The sequence below is a fragment of the Aptenodytes forsteri genome, unplaced genomic scaffold, assembly GCF_000699145.1.
Source record: "Aptenodytes forsteri isolate BGI_AS27 unplaced genomic scaffold, ASM69914v1 Scaffold15, whole genome shotgun sequence".
Taxonomy (NCBI): domain Eukaryota; kingdom Metazoa; phylum Chordata; class Aves; order Sphenisciformes; family Spheniscidae; genus Aptenodytes; species Aptenodytes forsteri.
The window spans coordinates 18,028,995-18,052,470 of NW_008795129.1; the positions used below are offsets into that span (position 1 = coordinate 18,028,995).

Genomic DNA, 23,476 nt, shown 5'->3' on the forward strand with positions numbered 1-23,476 from the left:
GCTATTTTCTCAACAGAAAAAGAATGAAAATGCCACTTGAAAGAGTGTCAGCATTAATTTGGATTACAGCAAAGAAATGTTGAAATTGCACGGATTATGAATTAACTGCATGCTGAAATGAGCAGTGTATCTATTTTTAAGGGTCCCAATCTTTTAAGTTTGAGATTTTTTTTTTATAGTGACATAATAGGAAAGTTGAAAGTGCATATTAACAAAAATCATCTAAGAAAAGGCAAGAGTAAAATTAGTAATGGTGATCTGAATGCTTGAAAAGCTGTAAAGTTGAGATCTATTAGCATTTCTTGAAAGTTCATGGCAACAACTTCCTTGCAACTGTTTTTGATTATCTCCAGTTTATGATTATCTACATTAATCAGTGGTGCCAGAATAGAACCTATGTTCAACTTACTCACTGCCTCTTTCTGAGCTCTTGCAGGTGATCTAAGCTATGATCTTCTCCCCCAACAGAAGAGACAGCACAGCCAGAGAGTGCTCCAATAGAAATAAAAATAAAACCACATTCACAGAAAGCAAGAAACAAAACTAAAAGCTTATTGAACTGAATGAGCTCCTTGAACGGACACAATGAAAGAACAACCCTCCCCAAAATCTAACCATGGAAAATAACAGATTGGAAAAAAGAGAAATGACCAGATCCTCAGGTAGTGTAAATCCCTGCAACTCCACTGCCTTCAGCAGAGTCTGTCGATTCTCACTAGTTGAGGAGAGGCCTAGAGATTTTAATTTTACTTTGTTGGGCACTAATTATTGCCAATGTGGTTAACAATGATTAACTTCCTTGTTGCCACTGATCTTTATATAATCTTTTTTTTTTCCTTCTCCATATTTTTGATCACCTTGGTCTCATCCAGGCAATATCTGTAGTCAATTTTTAAACGCATGTTTTAAGAATGTGGAAATAATAATTAAATTTGATATGCTAACTGCTGTAGTGATTGTTATGTACTGCTTTAGAAAGAAGCTAAATTAGGCACATATAGGTTCTAAATAGTAAATGATAATGCTTTCCTGTATATTTCTAATAGGTAATTGCTTGATGACTCTTCAACTAGGGCCCTTAGAAATGACATATTTCCTCCGAAAAAAGGACATTATGTCTATTCTAACGTAGTTTTAAGTGTAACGGCACATTTCGAGGCATGCTCAGCTATACAGCCAATGACAACCTTATGGAGATACACCTTATTAGCTTTGACAGAATGCTAATAAATCTCCAGCCTGGAGGGTACTCCCTGGGGAGGCCTGGCTCCTTACCTTTGACATGGGGGATGAAGTGGTGTCGGAAGGGGGAGTTGGGGCGGGAGTCATGGTGAGTGGAGCTGAGACTGCTAGTGCGCAGGTATGACAACCGCTGCACACCAGTAGAGAGCAGCTCTGCAGCAGCAGGGAATCGGGGGGCAGAACAAAATGAAAACAAAGAAAAACAATAAGAGAAAGGCAGGGAAGGAGGCTTCAAAGGAAGGAAAAAAAAGGCATTGAACAATTAGGATTCTGAAAAGAAGGAAGGAGGAAAAAAAAAGGTTAAAGACGTACCGAAGGGTTCATAAATGTTAAGACAAAATTACAGGAAGTATTAGAAGAGAGGCTCAGATTTGAACTGCATTGCTAATTTGGCATAACATTTATTGGCTTGACGAGCTTCTGATCTATGCCTTGTTACCAAAAAGTAGCCTGCTACCAGCATGCAAACATCACAAACATTGACACTCAATTAGTTAAGAAAGCAGCTGTTTTGAAAAGTGCCTGACCAAAAAAATGTCAGTCAAGAGGCATACAAGCTGTTTTCTATTGTTTTAAGACATTCCAAAAATGCTGCCAACATCAGCTAGGGCACTGCAGGAGGAAAAGGCTGCAAACTTTTTCAAAACTTGTAGCACGCAAATTTTTGAAGAATCTTATGCTGACAACGTCAGCACAATGGTTCACTTCTCTCTCAAGGGCTAGCTGGGAGCCAAAGAAAAGTTATCTGGGGCCACTGGGTTTATTCAGAGAGAAATTATTCTTGCAAATAACGTGATGATAAGAAGTGCCATTAGGAGAAAAATGGTAAATATACACGTGCTATTATTCAACATGAGTAATTACTGTAGGAAAATTAGAAAGTAGCATTAACAATTACCCCAAAGCAGGGTAGCAAAGATCAAAATGATAAATTCTGCAGAATTACTTCTGTGTCATATGAGAAACAGAAACAGGTGAGCCAAAGATGAGATCATCTGAACAGAGATAAGTTTGAACAAATATCTTCTCAGAAAATCCCTCAGGCTGCAAACTTTTGAAGATTTTACATTTGGATCCAAACTCTGGCTTGAGCCCATCTGCCCATCACAAGAGTTACATAAACAGAGACTGCTTCTGGGGAAGGTCCTCGACTGAACACAGACAGTAAAACTCAAACACAGTAGAGTCTGGAATAGGGCCTGAATTTGTTCATATCCCTGATACAACTGATACAAATGGAAAAATCCCCTCAGAATTGCCCAAATCAAGAGACAGAAGTTTGCAGCTTTTTCATGCTTTTAAGTCTCTTTTGGTTTCAATTGTAATGTCATCTTAAAACACAGTCACGTTGTCAGCACTAAGTATCAGACACAATTTGCTTCTGTCCCACCTCCCTTGGGTCCTTTAAATAAGGCATTCACTGACAGACACAATTAGCTGCTTTCAGCCCACCCCCACTAGGAAATGGCTACAGCATTCAAGTTCCACAGTGGTGGCTCTATTATAAAGCTTTAATTTTAAAAATGCAGCTCCTATTGTATATGGGCTTTTGGCATCCCAACTGTTCAGCTGTAATGACCAAGGAAGATGGAACTGCACGATTGTATCACTTAATTTAAAAAACAGATCACAAAGATCTAATTCATTACCATAAACAATAAAATCAGTCTTGAAAAGTATTCAATGAATAGCATTTAGAGGTAAATTTTTATGCAATCTGGGTGTGGATGAAAAGTTTATTTTCATATCTTGCTTTTATATACACAACCAGTAATTTTGAATGCACTGGGAACCGGAATGAACTGTACGTTTTCTATATTGTACATAGAACTTGTACATCACTGCTAAACCAGTAAATGAAGTTTGTGTTTTTTAAATGTTCCCAGGCAATTGCCTATGGCTTTAATTAAGAAATCTATCTTGCGAACCATGAGTCTATGTTTTAAAAAATTACTAGCAATTTGGAATATTTGGGGGTTTTGCTGCTGAATCCGAAATTCCATGGCTGCACCAAGATTTAAATGAATTGTTTTTTAGGAGGGAGGAATCCTACATTACTGACTTCTGTAAAGTTAAACCATAACTTTTGTCTCCACTATGTGATACTTTTCCCAAATTCCAGAATGAAGTTTGTGACTCACTGCTGCAAATTTTTGCTCGCTTTCAGGAACATACAAAGTTTTAAAAAATAATTAATCAGAAACAAAACCAGAAGATCCATATTCATGATGTAAGAAACACTCATCAGCCTAGTGCAAAAGACTGCATCAATCAAGAACAAAAAAACAGGTAGAAAAGGAGATATTAAAATATGCAACTATTTTTCAATCCTAAATTTTCACTGCTAAAAGAAACAAATGCTTCGCTGCACCACTAAGTGACATAATAAAGAAACAATAGTTTTACATATACTTCTAATGCAGTTGCCCTTACCAGGTCTGTGGAAATGCTGCGGGGACCGTGACATGGTGGGTGTGTAGCTATGACGACTGTACACTGGAGAATTAATGGATCCCTGACTAGTAGACCTGTGAATCATGCGATCCCGAACATCTTGATAACCCTACAAAATAGAAGCATTCACTAATAAATGTAAATGCATATTACACAGTTTTAGCAGCACTTAACTTTCATGGATCTGAAGACATCAGCAGAAGCTACTGAAATAACAATATCCCTTAAGCTTTCAACCTACTTCATTATTACTGTTTTCTAATGATCTGTTCCAAAGACTCCAATCCATTTTTATAGTCCGGGTCAGAGTTCAGTCTTGGAAGGTTCCAACTCCACCTGTAATTTCTATTATATTCTATATATTCCTAGATTTGCCCACATTCCTGTGACTCCGTAAGGGAAGCTACATTCAGAGTATGTCTGTACATCAGAGTATGCAGCATTCTGGATAAGATACATGAATTTGCCTTCAGCTAGCTAACTTGGAGACCAGCAAGAATTCAATAGCTGCCGAACAGAGCTCTCTGTGGCTTAATTTACCATGTGTCTCGACTAGCTACATCAAAAAGTATTTAGTATAAAAATTTGATTCCCTTTGTATCTGAAAACATGACACCTTCTTGTATATAATTCAATTTACTTGGTTTCCTGGGGAAAAAAAAGCCAATTAAAAACCCAAACAAACCCCCTCAAAACAAACAAAAATAGATTTATAAGAAATTTTATAGTCACTTTTTTAACATGTAGCAATCACTACAACTTTTACAGTGCAAATAAGCAACACTCCCCAGCCCAAAAATGAAAATGCTTCTGCAATGGCACCTATTGTATCCTGACAAATGACTTCCCAAATGTTTCATGTTATTGTGATGTTCAAATTAACTCCTAGGGAAAAGCAAAACCAAACCAAACATAGTTATGTTTTCTTCAAGACGAAACTGCAAATGTTTTAATAGCAAACATGGCTTATTATTTAGATGCTTAGAGCAGCATTTTAGCTCATGTAAATCATCCAGCTCCTGAGATCTGAGTCCACCTGTGCCACAAGAAGGACAAATGTACAAGAAGTGACCTCTGCTGGACAAATGACTCTGCTTTATAGACAACAAAGGAGTAGGAGTGGTAGCTTCATTTTTTGTACAATCTGTCAATAAGAACCTAATGTTTTCTTTTTAGAGTTAATTTTTGTTATGTTTCAATATTCAGAAAACACGTCTGTGTGGCAGAGATGAATCAGACTGATAACAAAATCAACACCTGCCATTTGCTGAAGTGAATAATTCTAATCACAGAAAGATACTGCCCCCAAATGTTCCACCAAACTTACTTCTGCAGAAGGGGTAGGTGATAATGTCCTTGGAGACTGCAAAGACATAAAAATAAGGTTACCGAAACATCATTGCATGTGCTGGGCCAGAAAAGGGCAATCTAAACATTGCTGCAGATACATGGATATATGGCAATATAAAATGGCAATGTAGAAATTACTAAGGCTATTGCAGCACTGGAACTTGCTTTTTCCACATTGCTCAGGAACTGGTCCGTAAATCATTGAAGCAATTAAAGTTTCTGGGAGAATCTTTGTAAGCATGATTAATTCAGTCAAATATCATGCAACATCATCTCTCAACCATCTAATCATTGTGGCAATTAAAACATAGCTGTAAAGATCAAAATTGGAAAAGGTTATTAATTTAATAACTGTGCCTGTTATGAAGAAATCTTTAAAGTGGAAATCAAAAGTAAATAATCTTAACTCAGAGCTTTGCATGGCATCAGAAATACAGAATAACTTCCAGGATGAAGCATGTTTTTCCTCCAACACACATACTCTGGCAAAAATGTGCTTCTCCCTAAGGCCTTACATTTCATACCCATGCAAAGGAGTACGTAGCTGTCATCAACATTTCTTTGATATGATCTCTTTTGAATCTCTGTGTTCTTCCATGGTTACATAAGGAGAACAGACAGGAATTACAAGCGTGTATATTGAAAGAACTGCGCAAAGGCCAGTGGGCAGAAATATGCACAATATTATGAAAAGTTTGTATTACAGAGATAGGGAAACTGAGGCAAGAAATACCTTCAGAAATGAAGCATAAGATCATGCATACGTTGATGGTATGAACAAGAATAAAGGCTATGTATAATTACCTTTAATTATACAAGACCTTTAATCACAAGACAATTTGAAGCTGGAAGATCAGGATTTAATTATTCTCTTTATGCACTAAACTTCAATATTATTTAATTGCCATATTAAACTGGGCAAGAGATTATGCTTTTAAATAAGACCACAATTACTATAGAATGATACAACTATTAAGATAATGTCTCAGAAGCAAAACTGCTGATTTTGGTCTAACTATTACAATAACGTACAACAGCAGTAGTGTAAAACGTATGCAGAATTTCAGGTAATAAATATCCAGCTATACATTTTGTATTGAGAGATCATTACCTTTCATGGAGCTGGTGACACTGTGAATGCAAAGTATCCAAACAAAAGAGTGACATTTTTTTATTTGGGTACAGAACATCTCCTTTTCAGCAAGTTTCCACAAAGCTTTTTAAAGACTGCTTTTGTTACTTTCCATCAGACATGAATGTCTTTTACATTCTTGTTTTCCTAATCCTTACAACTGCACAAATTCTGTACAGCAAACCACCATTTCATTATACATCTAACGGCAGCAGCCATAAAAACTTTGCTCCACATGAAACATATTGTACACAGTTCTTCGTAGCATCATTCTCCACAAAACCAACTGAGAGCTAATCTAAAACTTTCAATAGGTGAATGAAAAAAGCACATGTTGTGATGTGCGTTCCCACATTTTTCTACTAGTAATTTATGTGTTACTGTAAATAAACAAATTTCCATAATCTGCTGTGGTTGCCTGGATGTTAAGGTAATGACTACTATAAAAGGTAGTCACAGGAATCTAAGATTCGGAGGGCATCCCAGAAAGTAACGTGCTGAATCCACGACCAACCTTTCATGTATTTTTACCCCATCACTATCTGACATCATCTTGTTGCTTCTTGGGAAATGGAACCACACTCTGCAGCCAACTTACTGTTTTATCTGCACAGGTGAACTGCCATATCTTAAACTCTGAGTCTGCCAAGGAATGCTTGGTTCTTCAGGGTTTATGAGGTCTTTTAAAATCTGGTCTATCACAGAAGTCTACAGTAGTCAGTTCGAAATACACTGTGCAGTTGACTGAGAAGAAACAGCTCAGTTCCAGAATAATAAGCCAGCGGAAACACAGAATGACGACTTCAGATTTAAAAAAAAAAAAAAAAAAAGGGAAAAGAAAAAGTCTGGGTAGAGAGCCTGTTCTGACCAAATTTACGGTAAAACTTCTACTCACTGCAGCAGGCTCTATCACTTTGAGGTCTAAGGGGCTGCTCTAATACCTGAAGTCATGCAGGTCATTTTGTGTTCTGGGACATTTCTGCAAACTTTTACAGGTGTCATTTTATAACACAAGTTCCAGCATTTCACACTGACTTCATTTTCACTGTCTTTTTATTGAACTACCAGGTAGGATGCCTGCTCCATTTTGAAGCATCTATCACATTAGAAATAATACTTTTCTCACGTTTATGACAGCTTGTTTACTGAACGCTGTTACAGACATTCAATACTTTCAACAGAAAGAATACTAGAAACAAAGGACATGCAGGTAAAATGCTGCTTCTCTCAATATTTATGCAGTGAAAGTCAGAGCTGAGAAAAGGTGACTTCAGTGCTAACCAGGTTGCTGCTAGCACGGCAGAAGTTATAGGACATGAAGAGTCTGAGTTTCTGGAAACGTTATCACTACATTAAGGGTCAGCCTCAGTAGCAAAAAATTTATTTACAGATCTTGTTTCATATCTCTTTTATATTAGAAGCTAAACCACCTCTTCACGAGCTCCCTTTCTCTTGCCCACTAACTGCTGGTGGATCTGTAACTAAAATGCCAGGTCCCGCTAGATGGTGCTATATGAAAACATTTTTCATCACAGACTTCCAGAAAAACAAGATCAGGATTTAACTGAACTAGAGAGATTATGAGTGAGAAACTTTTCAAAGCATTTCCCTTCCATTGCAATAAAGAAGGAAGTCTCATGCTGTGTTTTCTCACTTTCTATGGCTAAAGTTTATAATTTTCTTGTAGCCCTTTCCCTGTAATTAAGGTTTGTCTCCACTACTGGATTAACTTTGGTGGCTCTTGCACATCTCCCTTGTACACCCAGAAATCTTCTTTAGCTGAGTTTGGCAATTTTTTTCTTTTTTTTTTTTTTTTAAATCATGGTGAAGGGCATTTCTAGTGTACAAGCTTAAACTCAAGGTCCCCTTTTATTTAACACCACCACATACACACACTTTGCAAAGAGAATGCAGGTTAAATCACTCAAAGTCTGCAAATCCCTGCCATGACTAAATATGTCACCTCCTTTGCTTTGTAAAGATGATGGTGACTGACGTATGATGTACCAAGATTGAGGTATCACTCGATTACCACAACACAAACACAAAGTAAGAGATTATTCCACCCTGATGGGCTTGTGTTCTCATTAGGGCAAGGGAAGGGAAGAGAAACAGGTACAAAGAGGTGAGGTAACTTGCCCAAGGTGACAGAAGTCAGTAGTAGCATTGGGTGGAAAACCCAGATCCTCTAAAAGAAGGTGAGAGCCTTTCTGTTTCCAGAACAAATTTCTGTAGTCACCAGAAATTAATTGGATTTAATGCTGGTGAAAATACGGGGTAAGAAAACCCCAAAGGCTTTTGCTTATCCCCAGAACAAGTGTAACGGCAGACAGCTTCCACCATACTGCTTTATCAGCTTCCAACATACTTCGTTGTCAGTGAGAAGCTTCCCCTTAAGGATTAACAAATAGTTTACCTTCTCCGGGTGAGACTAGTTAGGAACTAGTCTCTGTGACTAACAAGAGACTTGTGTTTCTAGAGGGTTTTGTGGAATGGGTCAGCCCTGTTGGAACTGGTCAGAGGTCACCAATGCATCTCACAGTGGTTTTGAAACAGATGTCAGCTGGATTCACTACCAACATAAATATGAGGGTGGAAATTCTGTAATATTCTGACCTGTTAATCTGTTATTTTACTCCTGAGCTGAACAGTCTCATGGATTTCCAACTCATGTTATAATTTAAAAGACTAACCCTATAAAACATTAAAAAACAAAGTAGAAAAACTGAGGCAGCTCTGATCTGTTGCTAAGAGAGCAGATTATCAGTCACTGATCTGGGCATCTTCAGACCACTGGTGCCTGAATGATTTACTGTACTTCCTTTTCCTTCAGCTCATCTTCACACTCAATTCAGTTACAGTCAGTGAAGTCACTGAGATTGCAAGGAAGTAAATCCATTTCCATGTCCATTTAAATTTGCATTCTGCAAGTCTGATTTACAGTCAGATGGTATTACATGACAAAATCTGCTTCACGATCTGCTCTGAAACCATGTAAATAGTAACTGTAGCTATGGAAGTTCACCTCAGAAAATTGGGGACCCTACAACCTGAAAGATATCTTTAAATACAAATTTAAGAGAATAAGATGTTTTTTTCTATTGTTGCAGGATACAAGAACCCTTACTAAATGTCAGCAGTTTAAAATATGAGGCAGCTATTTCCATAATGCAACTAACCTGCTTTCCCAGGTGGAAGAGCACTTCATCCTGACCTACTTCAGATTTTATCCAGTATGTCTGACAAAGTGCTCTGGAAATATATTTTCCTTTGATATGTGTAAGAGAAAGCATCCCACTGCTCTTAATCCTTTTACTGCCACAGAACATCACGGTATTTCTCATATTCTGTTGTGAATATCAGTGCTGTACAGCACACCAGGTTGGCTTTTGCCTCACGTTCTGGACTTTGCTGTACCCAAAGACTAGGATATCCATGTGAGTTATGAGAATGCACATGCAGACAGGTTGCAAACCTCCCCCCTGCCATTCCTCTGCCAGTGGCTGGTGTTAGTGCAGGTGTTTAATTGTGTGTTTAATTGTGCAGTTTTGCACATGAGGCATCATCATGATAGTTCCCATTAAACCCAGATCAAACAGACAAGAAGCACTTTGAATAGCAGCTGCAACAATACCAAGGAGTGTCAATTAGAAACTGTTTCAAAAGAGAATAGAAGCGAAGCAGGCTTTTAATAAAGCTTATAGCAGAATGTGTTGCTTGTCGGCTCATTACCTCTCCAAGACTCTGTCTCTCCTGTCTGTCCTCGTAGGCGGAAGTGTAGAATGGCTCATAAGTAATTAGGTCTGGACGCTCAATGTCATAAATGGCCTTGACTTTGGGAATGGCTGCTAAATCCTTGTAATCAAGGATCTCATTGTCTACTTTTGCCTGAAGGTCAAAGACAGAAGATAAATTAACTTACACAAATGCACCAGTAATTTCTGTTTTACACAATTTATGATTTTTGTGTATTTGTTGTCACACTGTTGCTACAGAAAACCCTTTTTGGCATTTCACATGCAAAGTGATTGCTTCTTGTTCTTCTCCAACAGGCCTCCTCTGCAAAAGCACACAGTGTTTTCTCAGTTTAGGAAAGAAAGAATATGGCATGTATAGATCTAATACAAAAGTTTCTTATCCCCAGCAGTGAGCTGGAAACTTCAGCTCTGCAAATGACTCATTTTGTGGCCTCAGGCAAGTATTTTCACCTTTCTGCTCTTGTTTTCCCATACGTAAAAATGTGTGATAACATCAACTTAGTTTGCAGATTACAGAGATTGGGAGGATTCCATGCAGAAGACCACAGACAGAAAGCCAACTTATAACTGTGCACACGAGAGGAAATACAACTTATTACAAGGAAATAAAAAGGCAAGCAGGACTATTTGTTAGGACTGGGTATCCAAAGTCCCAATTGAAATGATTATATTGCACCCATTACTCAACCTATACGCAAGCTTCTGACTAAGGCATATGTTGCTTACTAACTGCATACTACACTGTACTAAAATTGACTCTTTTTTCCACTAAAACTGCAAGGAGCTCTTGACTAGTTTAAAAATGGTAGTAGGAAATCAGTTCCAAAGACAGCTGCAGAAGGAGCTAGAAAGAGGCCTTACATATAGTTTAGATAGCTAATATCTTTCCTTACTTAAAAGACTTGTTAAAAAAAATCATCATACATTCTTACCTACCTTACAGAAATACATTTGATGATTAAAACTGAAAGAGAATATTCAAATTGGTTTTCAACTCTTCTACTAGGTATTTAATTTATTCATAGTAAGCTGCACAAGGAAATGAGGCTGATCTGTTTCTACTCACATTCAGTTCTGTTCTTCCTGAGTACTAGCACCTCGTATTTTCAGATTTAAGTGCACTTGCCTTCCCAAGCTCGCCTTCCCAAGCTCTCCTACCAACCACTCGTCTTGGTGGTTCTTAAGCCATGCCATAAATTAGAAACAATACAAAACATTTTTTGATAGAGAAGCAAGGTTTGAAATTCACTTTCTAAAAACAGCCTCAAATCTGTTTAGTTTTGACTCACCAGATATAACAACATACCTTAAGCCAATTTAATCCTTAAAATATGCAGGTATATTAATGGATGTTATTTCTGTAATATTTTTACCACAGTCTGTTAATGACCTGCAAATATGTCTGGATATTCTTAATCCAATATAAATTACCATAGATATTTTTGTAGACCCTGGTCTAGGCCACCACATTGCCCTACAGACTGTGCTGTTGAGCAGCAGTTAAATTTCATAAGCTATAGCTTATGAAGTTGGTATTACCAGCAAAATTGCAGTTGTCCAGGACATGCTCTGTGTTTTGATATCTGCAGTGTGAACATTTTTAATATATCAGCTAATTTTTTGTTGTTGTTGTTGAAATGCACTGAACTAGTATTTAACTCAAACTCAGGACTTGAGATTTGTAATTTTGGTAATTTTTCTGCACTATTATACATGTAACAATTTTTTGTGTCTTACACTACATTTTCACCTATATAATCTTAACGTCATCTATAAAATCAGCGATTCAGCATTATGCTTAGGTAACAGGAAAGAAAGTTTGCCTTGTAGTCTGCCTCTTCTTCCCAGCATACCTTCATCTTTGCTCCCCTCATAATGGGCTCTCTCTCACTAACTTGCCTTCCTGTGATTTTCTTCCTTAGCTGTTATCTTCCACGTCTGCCTTGGATTTTGTGCAGGTTATCTGAGAGCATGTTTTATACGAGGACAAAGGTTATATGGACTTCCAAGGAACAGGACTCTTAAATGGATGTGCATTTTTGGAAGTGTAGGTTATATGCATGGAAATACAGCAAGTTTGAGAAGGCTGAGCTGTTCTGTTATTCAGCAAAGTACATCTGAATTGATATTCTTTCTCCTTAGAACCAGATTAGTATAGCCACAAAGTATGACTTTTTTTGACCCTGTGGACTTCTCTGCCAAGAAGAAAAAAAAAGGTACTGACACTTACAACACTGAAATGCCTAAAAAAGTGGTATGAAAATAGGAGAAAAATATCATTCCTTTGAAAATTTTGGGCCATTCTTCTGCTAATGTATTTCCATTTTTAATTTCTAAGATCTTATGGGCTCAAAAGTTACCAATAACGAGGCCAAGAAGTGAAAGAGATCCTCAAAAATACCGAAAGAGGAGGCTTCATTACTGAAGGAATCATATTAAACTCTACAGCTCAGGTAACCACAAATAAAATAGTATATCAATAGCTTTGCATTTTCAGCACTGTTAGTTTAGTAAAAGAAGGATGCTTAATATAATTTTTGTTCTTAAATAAAAAACACTTTTCCTTCCACAACGAAAACATCTGACTTCTGAAACGGAAGGTGTTGTATCAGCCAGGCTTCTTTTAGTGCAGCTGACGCTCCTCCCCACATCCTGCAACTGCAGACAGCAGACCTCTCAAGAACTGCATATCGAGGTGCACAGACCTCCTCACATAACCCCTAACAAAGGCAAATGACCTGTCTGCCTTCTGTCCCTCTTCACATCACCAAGTGACTTAAAGAGATTTACTGTATCTTTCTAAGGGAAACGTGACCTGGAAAAGGCCTACCCTGCTCTTGAAATTCTGTAGTTATAAAAACTACATGGCGAGAATTTAGACAATTTAACCATTAGAACAAAGGCATTAGCATCAGTATAAAAGTGATTTATTTCAGCATAGAGTATTTCACATGCAAGCAAGGGATTAGCAGCTTATTCATCAGAAGAAATACTTACATAGATAGTGTGGCCTGGAGAGCCAGGTATACTGGAACCTGGTCTGGAATAAATACTTTCTGATGATGTTCTTGTGGGCTGAAAAACAAAAAGTAACTTTTCAGAGCAACCTGAAGCCATGAACATTGGCAATTTTGGTTTTAAGTGAAGAAATCTGCATACATCTTGAAATTAACTGAATTTAGGAAAAAATGTCAACACAAATGCAAGCATTCAGGCAAATTTCACAATCTTGTGAGGCAAGTGGGCTTTTTTTTTTTTTGGTAGGGGAAGGAGTGCTGTGAGAGGGGAAAGAGGTTTTCTAAATCATACAATATAAAAGACTGACAACAATAATGAACAAAATCAAACAACACCTGCCAGAGACACTGCAAGGAGCCATACAAAGTACAATCCAGGACGGTTCTGCTGGTCATTTTATCAAAATGTTAGTTCACAAACAGCTAGAGGTATCAGCAGTTCAGCAGACAAAACTGTTGAGAGGAGCACAGCACACACATTATCGCTTTCCAGATGTTCCATCACTGGATTTCCATTATGAATACAGAACTGAATTCAGTCCTTCTAAGTAGAAGGACCAGAAATCCTTGGCCTGGAGCTGTTCCCTACATCTGCAGCACAATCTAGATGAAACATGAAAGCTAAACTGTTGATTGAAATGCCATGAGTCCCCATACTGCAAAAGTCCTGATGTTTAATGATAATGTCCTGCACACTGAAATTCATGAGAACAGTCACACCCCTACAGAGTGACTGCTGTTACACATTTAGTAGATTTTCCAGCATTTCATCAGGACTAAACAGACACTGATTCCCTGGGAGAAGTTTTGTGAGAGGAGACAAAATAATTTATCACTGAGATGTGGGGATCCTGAAAATTTGGTGAATTTGAAAAACGTCTATTCGATCAAAAGTCACCCAGGCTATTGTGGCAATTACTCCTAAATTTGGCATGCATCAGACGCACAAAGATAGTCAACAATATCCCACCTGCAACTGAGAAACCATGAACAATTTTTGCTCCCTAATTGACTGCAAAGAACCAAATCCCATCACAAAGCAACGCATCAGCAGATGACGCTGATGACACTAGTGCAGTGGGATGCTTCAAAGTCACTGAAAATTAAATCTTGGTAAATAGTCCTTACCTTGTCAGCTTGTGACATTGAACTAAGGGACCTTCAGGCACACACGGAAGAGAAACAAGGCTTGACAGCCTAGCTCACTGATTTTTCTCAGGAAATATCTGGAGTGAACACAACAGCGCTATTGGACCTTTCTTATCTCTCAGCATACATTTCCTGAAAGGACCCTTCAACAGACCTCAGAGTCTTTCTACCTTTTATTTCATAGCCAGGAAAGCTATTGGAACAATCCGTATAAAAAATGCTGAAGACTAGTCGTGGATCATACAGCAGGCTTTCTCCGACTTCATTTGTGGAAATGAAATCACCACATTTGGGGAAGGTCAGAGGAGGAAAAGGCTTTGAACATGTTCCACCAAAAAACGTGAAGATTCAGATCAGAGAGCAGATGTGGCTGTGGACTGACACAGTCACAAATCCTCTCCAGAGCATGCCTGAGAACGCTTTCTCAGCTGGACCTTTATGTGTTTCTTTCTTTTTCTCTCTGTAGCTGCAAATTCCTACATCCCAAAAAGGAACAGAAATTTCTCAGCTGCCCTTAAGCTCCTCCCATGATGCAATCAAAGCAAAAAAACCAACAACAACCACTTGTTTCATGGAAATGTTACAAGAATTAAGCTGGAAAATCTGGCTGTTGTTGAGAAACACTTTATTCCCCCTTCCGTTCTGCCATTTCACACCACTGTCTGAGTGGAGACACATGTAACATGTTGCTGCAGTTGCTATGGAAAACAATTGTTTTCATTACAACATAGGGAAAAGCATTAAGTAGTTGAGGGACTGTTAGGGGTGTCTCTGTTACCTTTGGCTTTTGGCAAACATACTTTAAGAGTTTTGTCTGCTCAATTCTCCTGTTGTAGGAAAACAAGCATTAGAGGCAGTTACGGCTTATTCCCACCTGGCAGGCCCTCTGGGTTGCTCTTCACTCTGGAACTTTTATAATCTCTTCAGTAAACAAGAAATTCTCAGCCCTCGCTCCATCTCCTTAGTCTCATCTCTTAGCGTCACTGCTAAAAACCTTTTCAGCAAAGGAAAACTCACTTGTATTTACCAGTTCAGTGAATTTATTAAATAAAATTAGACACCTTAAGAAGACAGTTTCAGCCACATCCTGCTAACAACTTTCTTAGGTGCTCTTAATCCTGGAGTACAGGAGCAGTTGTCAGATGGACAGGCAAGTTGTAGCACCTGTTCTTCATTTCCTCACTGTGTTTCTGCTCCAAGTTCCTCATTACCATCCCATTAACACAGCCATGAGCCAGATATGACACCCTTTAAAACCAGTTTTCTATTTTCTGTAATTCTTCCTGCATACATCAATTTTACCTTCCATCTATTGCAAAGCTCCACATTCCCTGGGCAGGATGCCATCCTGCCAGCCACTGCCTAAGCACACACCGTTCCTCTCCCAAGGAGCCCTGGAACTCTGTGGCTCCTCTATTTCCTCCCAGTCCTGTATCTTGCTTAAGTTTATGACATACCCCTGAAGACAGTGCATGAAAAAGAGGACTTCTACATCTATTCACCCTTCCTGCCTCACTTTGCCCTATTTCTTGGTTTGAATTACACAGGCTGTTTCCATAGCAGATGGCTAACTATTTCCTACTCTGCTGCTCCCATATGGTCTGGAATCCTTCACAGCTTTGCACTCTCCCCTAAAGACAATTCCATTGCACTTGAAAACATTTGTGCTGCTTGCCTTAACAAACATACACTAAAGATTCCTTGATATAAGCATATCTGGCATACTTTTAGTTGCTATGATTGGCTCCTCTCCTAAGAGACCTATAATAGCTCCTGACTGAAAATCTGTGACGCGGTATGGCTTTTATTAGATTGTACATTACATCTTCATTAGCAGTCAAGAATCCCTGACCCCGTGTACCACAGTTGTGACTTTATATCTTAAGCAGGTGGCAAAAGACACATTGGAGGTCAAGTTCTCTATTGATGTAACTGCAGTGGGGTGTAAATTCCACCTTAGAGGAGAGCTGATCAGAGTTATCCCTGGTTTAACCTTTCACCTTCAGTAGAGATATCATGTGAGCATCACTTGCACACATTATTGGAAGAAGACAGGTAAAGAAATTAGAGGAAACATCCTTTAATATGAACGCATTAATTTAGAGGTATTTCCTCCCATCACAATAGTCCTATGACACTTGTTCTACACTCCCAACAACAAAACAAGTTAAGCTGCCTTACTTCTTCTACAAACAGATCTGGAACACTCTTTATATGACAGTTCTTGCTCCTGAAGGTTTCAAATAGAGCTTTTCATAATGCCACCTTTGTGCAGAGAAATTTAAAGCAAATTTCTCTGAAGAACTACAACTAAACTTTTTTTCTGTTCTTGTGGTGCATGGCCTTTCTCCACATTTTCTGACAGTGGAAGAGTCATTGCTTTTTTTCTTTCCTCTTCCACCCAAATGGATGTAACAGTAGTAAATATATCAATATGGGATGTCTCTACCAGATACAGGAAGTCTATGATGTATATGAAAAAAATCAATAGAAGTTCAGTCAATAGAAATTCATCCATGTCATCAAAGGAGCCAAAGAAAAGAACCAAATCACAAAGTATCTAAAGTATCTGCAAGACTTCTCAGTATTTCCCCTTTATCACAGACTTCTTATTTTTATGTTTTTGTTCTTCATTCCATGCATTTGTCTTCAATACAGAAGTTCTTTATCAACTTCATTTGCAGATTGGCAGAGGTAACACCAACTGTCATGCTCATCCTATTATGTTCACTGTGAATTTCAATGCTCAATTATCATATCACCCATGCATATGCCCCAAACTGATTAATGTGTTATTTTATTATTAGATTGCAAAGCTTAAGATGTTCATCTGCATTTACCTCAGTTTGTCATGTTATCATGCATGGCACATCATCTAAATAAATAACTTCTTAAAAAAAAAAATCCACGCTAGAGCCATTCACATCATCCAGATGCTGCTACAATGGGGTGGCTCTGGCTTTCTCAAGTACAGATGTTCAGAATCATGCTCTATAAAAACTTACAAGTGCAGGCAACCAGATCAAAACTGATCCCAAGAACATCTGGCCAAACGGATGCGCTATTGTTTAACAAAGGCATTGTCAGCATTGTTTACAGTACCTGCCTTAGTTTTTTGATAGAGTTCATTATGCAAGGCGGTGATAATAGCTGCAGAAGAATGGATATATTTTCACTTAATAACATTTAACATTATAGGTTAAGCAAATTCTCTAAACCTCAGAAGTTACTTTAAGTGAAGCATGTTTATAAATAAGCTAATAGAAGATTAGGATGTAATTTATTCTACTAGGCAGACACAACTTTGCAATAGCAAGGAATTTGGTTTTCTCAGTACAACACTTGCTACTCTGACTACCTGCTTCATCAACTGCAAGGTTTTACAGTTATTTAGGACTTGGAACCAGGGTTCATTAAACAGTCTTCCTACGGATTTCAGCAATTTTCAGTCACCGTGTACAAGACCAATGAAGCACCTCAGTGTTACAGCATTCACTGTGCCTGTCTGCTAGTTTAACTGTACCCTTCTCCTTACAAGACTGTTTCCTTCAAATGCATGCATTTGTTATTTCTCTGCCTAAAAAATCTACACTATGTATGCATCAAGACAAAACTAGTGAACAGGTTTAGTTCAGACTCACACAGACACGCATATTAATAGGTTACAACTAATTTTTCTTCCCTTTCTAGACACAAAGGCCAGAGAGGAGAATGAATTTTCAGCACATAATCATTGAAGGCATGTTGCTACCAAACAAACTCTTTTACAAGACTACTCATGCAAACATAGCCTTCACCAAGAATAAGTTAAGTGGAAAGCAGAAGGAATAAAGCGGGAAGTCCAGAACATACTGAATTCAACAGCAAACTTCTCAGAGAATTCACAGGATTTCACTGTACAATTTTTAACCTACAATTTGCATGTAGATTCAAGCCTTTGGCCCATCTTTATAGCAACAGCAATGATAGTATCTTTGTGTCTACTCTGCAGAAGAACACTTGAAGCCAAAATCTGCCTTGAATTACACTTTGTATAATCAGCATGTAAATCTAAACAGAATTTAATACCGACCAAATTTACACAAGAGGATATTCATCTGACCCTAAGCTATTTGTATCCTACACAATCTACAAAGCAAGAAAGAGAGCATACCTTTATTTTGACATGGGCTGCTCCTATTTTGCCTTGCCTATTTTTCTAATACATCAGACAGAATTTGTTTTCCTAATCCTATCCTAATCCTAAGGCTCCTGGATTTCAACACTGGAAACTCAGACTCATGCATGCTAAGCTGAATGCAAAAAGCCACTACACTGGCCTAAAAGATGAGTGAAACGGTCCCACAGTTTGCTGTTCTCAGACTCCAACACTGGATTCTATAAAGCCTAGGACTGCAGAGACATTGCCCTCCTTAGGAGTACTGATAACACATCTTTATAGCTGTATTTTCTTGATACATAGTTCTGTAGCTAACAGAAAGAGCAGTGTTCAAGAGTAGTTAATGCATTCCAACATCCTAAGTTAACTGACTAAAGGACAGTGCAGGACAAAGGGTACAGGGCTTGCATTAACTCCCACTGAATCACAGCATTGGATTCAACCATGTAACACTATCCTGCAGACTGCATCTAACACAAATATCCTGCCCTAGCTGACGATATGACTACATCTACTTTGCAATTAGAGATGTGAAGGCAGCAGGAGCAGACACAATGGAAATCCAGTGGCATGGACTCTATCAGCCTGTATGCCTACTGCTAGCCTGTACTAAGTCCATACCAGTACATTCTTACTTCGTTATCAGGTGAAAGCTATCTCAGGTGTACCTGCATGCAGTACAGCCACACGTCCCCCCACAGCAGACACAACTCATAAATAAGTCACTGCCCTGAAGTAGAAGAAATGGCAGTGGGTGGTGTTTGCAGGTGCAAAGCAAACTCAAGGAAGTCTGAAAGTCCAGAATCAAGAGGACAGGGAGGACCTCCCAACTTGGACGTGAATGTGCCCCGGATTAGAGAGAGGCAAATGCTCTTGGGCAGCACATAGAACATGTCCAAACCTGGAATTTTGTAAATATTTTCTCAACTGAACTATTCATATGTAGTTGGTCAGTACATATAAAAAAGTAACTGATTTAACCGATGGCTTTTTTTTCTAAAAAGCATGAGCCATTGTTCATGAAAAACTATTTCTTTTTAACCAGCGCTTTTAAGTCAGATGCTTTTCACCATTTTCATTTGCTTCATATTTGCACTTTAATTTTTTATTTTAGAAGAAAAACTTTCTGTAACACTTGAAGAACAATACTACACCCAAAAAGCTCATCTGAATCTAAAAAAAAAAAAAAATTCTAAGCGTTCATTAAACAAAATAAAAAATGTGAGAATTAACAAACAACACTGCACCACATATGCAAAATACAGCGTCAGTGCCCAGGGTGGCAAGTGATAGCAGGAAAGCTGTGTGGCAGGAGTAGTAGCAAGCGCAGCGAATGACAACAATGAAGAATCTTCTCAGTAAAGAATACCACTATCAACACTATGAAAACACAACAGCAAACCTCTGCAGAGCGTGGCCTGCGCAGAACCAGACTCTTTGGATAAAAGAACTCAGATGAGGAATGCTGTCATGAAAATTCTAAGCGTTCATTAAACAAAATAAAAAATGTGAGAATTAACAAACAACACTGCACCACATGATGCAAAATACAGCGTCAGTGCCCAGGGTGGCAAGTGATAGCAGGAAAGCTGTGTGGCAGAAGTAGTAGCAAGCGCAGCGAATGACAACAATGAAGAATCTTCTCAGTAAAGAATACCACTATCAACACTATGAAAACACAACAGCAAACCTCTGCAGAGCGTGGCCTGCGCAGAACCAGACTCTTTGGATAAAAGAACTCAGATGAGGAATGCTGTCATGAAACACAAAAGGGAAAAAAGTGAAAAGGAAAGCAGTTTCCCCGGCTCAGTGGTTAAGCTCTTTTTTTCAATCAAGTTACTAGTACCTACTTGCTAGATAATAATCTGTGCATTATAATATCTATGTTACTTATTAATCCCAGCAGAATCATGAACCACCAGACAGTTGCAAAAAATCCTAAGCGATGTATATTTTTTAACATACATATGGTTGCTTTATTTTCTGCTTGTTTTGGCTTTGTAATCCTCCACAAATATCCAGTGGGAGGAAGATCTAAAGCAACCGTTGTTTTTATGAACTCCCTCTCAGATCTTGACCAGCTAGACTGCTGATTAGTTTATACCACAATTCAGTTACTGAGAGAAAACAGAACTTGCTGAAAACTTCTAAAGTGACTTCAACGATAAAAGGGCTTTTTGTTTTGTTTTGCTCTATAGGGAAAGGAAACCCAGCAGAGCAAAGAGGCCATGTCACTGGCTTTTTGCAGAACCACCAGAAAATCTAGGCCTGACCCTGAAAGTGGCTATATCATATATTTGTCAACTCACAAACCAGATTCTGATTCTCACATCAGGTCTAAATGTATGTCATCAAGAAACTGAAAGTCAATCAAAGTACAGTTCATAATTTAGTGGTGACATGTTCAAATAGCACATAGTTCCCTCAGTTTCATTTTTTTCTGTACCTACCTGTTTGCCACTGCCTTCATTTGAGTCAGCAGAATGAAGTATGTGTCAAAGTCATCAAAGTGAGCCCAAACTGATTTTGAAATAAGGTGTCTGACTTTGCACCAGAGTAGATAGAGACTATATCTGTGATGTACAGTTGAAGCTAAAAATTCTCCATCTCTCCAGCTACCTTCAGTACAGTGCATTTGTCAATGCCTTTTAAAGACATACTAAACCTCTGCATAGAAGGTCTCATCCAGGAACAAGGCGACCTTGGATAGCTGTGCCATAACATTTCTCAGATGTTCCCTTAATATGCATTCTTTTGCTTCACTTCATTTTCCTGCAAGAACTCACTTAGGCAAAGTCTTGCAGGTGGATGAATTCATGTACTTCACTCACTTCAATTAAAATAAGCTGAGAGGGAAGAGGACTGACATGTTTGAATGTGTGACAAAAAAAAGGAAAATATTTGAAGAAGACTTTGGCCATTTCCATGGGGAATGGAAATAAGCCAACTGATTTATAAGGTCAGCTGGAGAAGGTTCGTAAGGGCCGCAATGTAGTCAGGAGTGCTTTGATAAGACTCTTGGGTCCAAGTGAAAGGGAGGTATTGTACCCCAACCATTCACTACAAAGCACAAGTGTTCTGACACTCAAGCAGGGCCAAAACACTGTCTTACATTCAAATTGTTAAATGAGGAAGAAAATCCAGTCCAGCGTAATTTTCCATTTTCTTATGGAAAGTCAGGACAGAACAATGTGCAAATGCTGGATGGTACCTACAGTGATGTTTGGCTGTGCTAGATCCCATGCCCATCTAGGGCCAATTATACTTCTGTATTGACAGTACAGCCCACACTAACATGAACTCTGCTCAACAAGAATTTATCTGCACATTACCTACGATCATAGTAAATTCTCTGTGGGGGATGTTTTACAGACCAGTGCACCTGAACAAATTCTAAAGGATGTGGCTTCCTGTGAATAAGCCACACATAGAACACAACCCACAGGATATCCTACATATCTCCGTGCCAGTACCTCTTAGTTTCCTTGTCTGAAAGACATTTTATTCGTATACAGTCTCTAATATTCATATCCAGAAAAATTATCAAAGCTCAAAGGACCAACTGAGACATCAAAAAGAGTAAATTGTCCAGAAGATGAATTAGTGAACATGGGCTTAGAATTGCCTGGTGCATGTAAAAAGCCAGGCTCCGGCAAATATCAGTGCAGCATTATTGCCATCAAGGATTTGATCCAGAAAGTTTGTCTGGATATGCTGAGGTGACTCCAAGGATAACTGCAGCTCTCCTTGGCATTCAAATTAGGATCACTTTAGGTTGGGGTTTATTTGGATGGCAAAGGAAGAAGGGTCCATATTGTCTAAATGCTGTAAATAACCATGCAGAACAGGGGATAACTATAGAGCAATTACACAGATGTGCAAAAATACTAAAATATATCGTATCATTTGTGCTATTCACATTTTCTTCTTAAGAGTCTCTCTCACAATATTTGAGATATGAAATGAAGTGTTTTAGTGACTTTGCCATGTCTGTATGTCAGTAAATGATACTATCTTTAGGCAGTGCACTGAGACAGGTAGGTGAAGGTGGTGAGCCTAAAAACCAGAGCAATACCTCTGAAGTGCCTCCACTGTTTATTCTACCAGAGTAGTGACAGCTATGCGAAAAAAACATGGGAAAAGTCACTCTTTTAAAAACAGCATTCAGTTATTGTGTGGGCAAAATATCTGGTGTGCCATTGCCACAAATTCAGCTTACCCGTAGCTTATCTTCAGTCTTAGTGGATTGCTTACAGTCGGGATGCCAGACAGTGGAACCTGAGGGAGGTAAAAAACCATCTTTATTCAGAGTAAAGCAGATGACTTCCAGTCACGACAAGTCAGTTATTAAAGAGAATCCATTCATTGCATCAGATGGTGAATCTGTATGAACTATGCAAGTAATTCAAATTCAATTCTAGCTCATGAGGAATACAAGTGAAACAAGAAGAATATTCAAATCCTTGGCCCATCTACAGCAGCCTCTTTCTGAGGCTGTCAAAGCACTTTGCACACATTCTTAATTAAAACTCAAACAGCCTCAAGCAGCAAGTCAGCAAGCACCAGCTGGAGGAACTGGAAGACAGAGGGTTTCTCTGAGCAGGATGGAGAGTAAGAGCAAAAGAACTGGGCCATGGTTACCTGATCTGTTCTCCCTTTATGTACTACACCACACATAAAAAGGAAGTCCTGATTATAAGTCCATTAATACTGGGAAAGTCCTATGACTTCCTTGAGCAATAGATGTCATATTCAGTTACTGTAAAGTATTACTCAAATCACCTCTCCCCTGCAATTATGCAAAATGCAACAGGAAAAGCAAAATTAGAAAATTCACAACGCAGCAAAGTCAGGGCTGTATCTCACCCACTGCGCTAAGCTAGAGAGGCCAGTATGACGCAGGTGGTACAAAGCAGCATGTGAAAGAGCCTCTCCGTAGATCACAGTGTACCATACTTGTCATTGGCACACACATCATTTCTACTCATTGCTCTGCAAGGTCAGTGGCATGTGTTGCACTGGCATTTCCACATGGCATATTCCAGCTACACATCTTACTAAAAAAGGCAAGGTCTCTGCTGTTTGTGTCCCAAAACACAGGATTCTCTCTTATGCTGTAAAAATGGAAATCATAGAATCATAGAATCATTGAGGTTGGAAAAGACCTCTAAGATCATCGAGTCCAACCGTCGACCCAACGCCACCATGCCCACTA

The 23,476-nt window shown here is 38.6% G+C and overlaps 1 protein-coding gene across 11 annotated transcripts in view; it reads right to left on the reverse strand.

Moving 5' to 3' along the window:
- The window catches only part of ABLIM1 (actin binding LIM protein 1), a 96,057-nt gene that overhangs the window by 24,218 nt on the left and 48,363 nt on the right, over window positions 1-23,476 (reverse strand). For 8 of the 11 annotated variants that reach the window (XM_019471721.1, XM_019471719.1, XM_019471718.1 and 5 more), the window contains exons 6-12: window positions 22,481-22,539; window positions 19,952-20,014; window positions 17,205-17,252; window positions 12,934-13,011; window positions 9,911-10,066; window positions 5,024-5,059; window positions 3,676-3,805 (exon numbers count right to left, since the gene is read on the reverse strand). In XM_019471721.1, coding sequence (XP_019327266.1) covers window positions 3,676-3,805; window positions 5,024-5,059; window positions 9,911-10,066; window positions 12,934-13,011; window positions 17,205-17,252; window positions 19,952-20,014; window positions 22,481-22,539 — 570 coding nt within the window. The remainder of the gene's footprint in view (window positions 1-3,675; window positions 3,806-5,023; window positions 5,060-9,910; window positions 10,067-12,933; window positions 13,012-17,204; window positions 17,253-19,951; window positions 20,015-22,480; window positions 22,540-23,476) is intronic. The other 3 variants (XM_009277888.2, XM_019471717.1, XM_019471722.1) reach the window with 3 other exon arrangements.